The 2929-nt window shown below is 58.1% G+C and overlaps 1 protein-coding gene across 1 annotated transcript in view; it reads right to left on the bottom strand.

The window, feature by feature from the left end:
- Positions 1-535: 535 nt before the first annotated feature.
- The window catches only part of LOC112238457 (salivary glue protein Sgs-3-like), a 10756-nt gene continuing 8362 nt past the window's right edge, over positions 536-2929 (bottom strand). Inside the window, exons 5-7 of the mRNA XM_042297825.1 lie at positions 2391-2929; positions 957-1086; positions 536-570 (exon numbers count right to left, since the gene is read on the bottom strand). The exon at positions 2391-2929 is cut by the window's right edge and continues 221 nt beyond it. Coding sequence (XP_042153759.1) covers positions 536-570; positions 957-1086; positions 2391-2929 — 704 coding nt within the window. The remainder of the gene's footprint in view (positions 571-956; positions 1087-2390) is intronic.

Here is a 2929-nt window from a genome sequence, read left to right as displayed (position 1 = left end):
TTAACGACCAGGTTAGATTAACAACACTACGACCAGGTTATATTAACAACACTACGACCAGGTTAGATTAACAACACTATGACCAGGTTAGATTAACAACACCACGGCCAGGTTATATTGACAACACCACGGCCAGGTTAGATTAACAACACTACGACCAGGTTATATTGACAACACCACAGCCAGGCTAGATTAACAACACTACAACCAGGTTAGATTAGCAACACTACGACCAGGTTAGATTAACAACACTACGACCAGGTTATATTAACAACACTACGACCAGGTTAGATTAACAACACTACGACCAGGTTATATTGACAACACCACGGCCAGGTTAGATTAACAACACTACGACCAGGCACACACAGTCTCAAATGGAACCCTTTTCCACAGCTCCCTATGTGGGACCTGGCCAAAAGTAGTGCACTACGTAGGGGATAGAGTACCATTTGGGTCAGACACAAAATAATCTGCCTCTGTGCCAAACCCATCCACAGAACCAGTGAACCATCTTGACTGTATCTCCTGTAGCTCAGGACAGGAGCTTCATGTTGGGCCCTCCTGGGTCTGATCCACACATCAGAGCTATGTTCAGGATCCCCAGTGTTATGGAACATTACCTAATAAACAGTTTTGCAAAGTTGTTGTTGTGGGGTTTTTTCCGTTCACTTGCATCCCCCCCACTTAGGATGAAAACGGTTTAGTCCACTGACTCCGCTCAGCTGTCCATCACACGCTCTCCATGACAATCACCACAGAATCCTCCTCAGCCAATGGGGTGTCTCCTGGGGCGGGGCTACACAGGGTTAGTCCCTCCCCTGACCCCTGACCTCTAACCGGACAGTCCAGGCTGTCATGGAGCTCGCTCACCCCCTCCTCTCTTTCATCCCCTGCTTCCTCCACTCCCTCCTCCTCCTCCTCCTCCTCCTCCTCCTCGTCTTCCTCAACCTGACAGCGACACACCTCGATGCCTGAGTCCCCGGTCAGACGGCGGTGGCGGTACTGACTCTCATCGGCCCCAACTTCCTCCTGCTCTTCCTCCTCCTCCTCCTCTCCCTCGCTCCTGTAGGTGTGGGGGACAAGCTGGTACACATCCACACAGGGGAGAACAGGGTCTGCTTGGGGGAGACTGGGTGGGCCTGGGGGAGACAGGGGGGAGGAGGAGGAGGGAGAGAAGGGGGGAGGAGAGGACAAGGGGAAGACAGGGGGAGGAGAGCAGGAGGGAGAGACAGTCTCTGTCCGTTCCACTGCAAGAGCTCCAAGAGGATCAAAAAAGGCCTGAGCCTTTGGGTCTGAGGCTACAGGAGAAGAGACTGGGACAGAGGAGGTAGGGGCTGGGGAGGCTAGGGTTAGGGCAGGAGCTGGGGAGGCTAGGGTTAGGGTAGGAGCTGGGGAGGCTAGGGTTAGGGTAGGAGCTGGGGAGGCTAGGGTTAGGGTAGGGGCTGGGGAGAGGGCAGAGGGGGTAGGGGCTGGGGAGGCTAGGGTTAGGGTAGGGGCTGGGGAGGCTAGGGTTAGGGCAGGAGCTGGGGAGGCTAGGGTTAGGGTAGGGGCTGGGGAGGCTAGGGTTAGGGTAGGGGCTGGGGAGGCTAGGGTTAGGGTAGGAGCTGGGGAGGCTAGGGTTAGGGTAGGGGCTGGGGAGGCTAGGGTTAGGGTAGGGGCTGGGGAGGCTAGGGTTAGGGCAGGAGCTGGGGAGGCTAGGGTTAGGGTAGGAGCTGGGGAGGCTAGGGTTAGGGTAGGAGCTGGGGAGGCTAGGGTTAGGGTAGGGGCTGGGGAGAGGGCAGAGGGGGTAGGGGCTGGGGAGGCTAGGGTTAGGGTAGGGGCTGGGGAGGCTAGGGTTAAGGTAGGGGCTGGGGAGGCTAGAGTTAGGGTAGGGGCTGGGGAGGCTAGAGTTAGGGTAGGGGCTGGGAAGAGGGCAGAGGGGGTAGGGGCTGGGGAGGCTAGGGTTAGGCTAGGGTCTGGGGAGGCTAGGGTTAGGCCAGGGGCTGGGGAGAGGGCAGAGGGGGTAGGAGCTGGGGAGGCTAGGGTTAGGGTAGGGGCTGGGGAGAGGGCAGAGGGGGTAGGAGCTGGGGAGGCTAGGGTTAGGCTAGGGGCTGGGGACGCTAGGGTTAGGGTAGGAGTTGGGGAGAGGGCAGGAGCTGGGGAGAGGGCAGAGGGGGTAGGAGCTGGGGAGAGGGCAGAGGAGGTAGGAGCTGAAGAGGCTAGGGTTAGGGTAGGAGCTGGGGAGAGGGCAGAGGAGGTAGGAGCTGGAGAGGCTAGGGTTAGGGTAGGAGCTGGGGAGAGGGCAGAGGAGATAGGAGCTGGAGAGGCTAGGGTTAGGGTAGGGGCTGGGGAGGCTAGGATTAGGGTAGGAGCTTGGGCTGGGGAGAGCGCAGAGGGGGTAGGGGTACAAGAGGTGGTGGTGGTAGGGGAGGGGACAGCAGAGGTGGGTGTGGTAGGGGAGGGGACGGCAGAGGTGGGTGTGGGTAGGAGGGGACAGCAGAGGTGGGTGTGGTAGGGGAGGGGACAGCAGAGGTGGGTGTGGTAGGGGAGGGGACAGCAGAGGTGGGTGTGGTAGGGGAGGGGACAGCAGAGGTGGGTGTGGTAGGGGAGGGGACAGCAGAGGTGGGTGTGGTAGGGGAGGGGACAGCAGAGGTGGGTGTAGGGGAGGGACTGTGGGGACAGGATGGTCTGTCGTGGCCTGGATTGGTTAAAGGACAAGCAGTCCCAGCTAGAGGGTGTTCTGTTGTTGTAGCAACTAGAGGGTGTTCTGTAGACGTGGGTGAGGTACGAGAAGAGAGACGAGCTACATTACAAACATCTGTCTCCATAGTAACAGTTTCCATGGTAGCACCAGGAAAGTAGTGCACCTGTGCAGGTTCTGTAGATTGTTCGCTTAAGTTGGTGTCGGCCTCTGAGGTTATAACAACAGTAAACGCATCAGCAACAA

This window comes from Oncorhynchus tshawytscha, linkage group LG15 (genome assembly GCF_018296145.1).
Source record: "Oncorhynchus tshawytscha isolate Ot180627B linkage group LG15, Otsh_v2.0, whole genome shotgun sequence".
Classification (NCBI taxonomy): Eukaryota; Metazoa; Chordata; class Actinopteri; order Salmoniformes; family Salmonidae; genus Oncorhynchus; species Oncorhynchus tshawytscha.
Note: the sequence above shows the minus strand (reverse complement) of the source record. Positions and strands in the feature narration are given on the sequence as shown.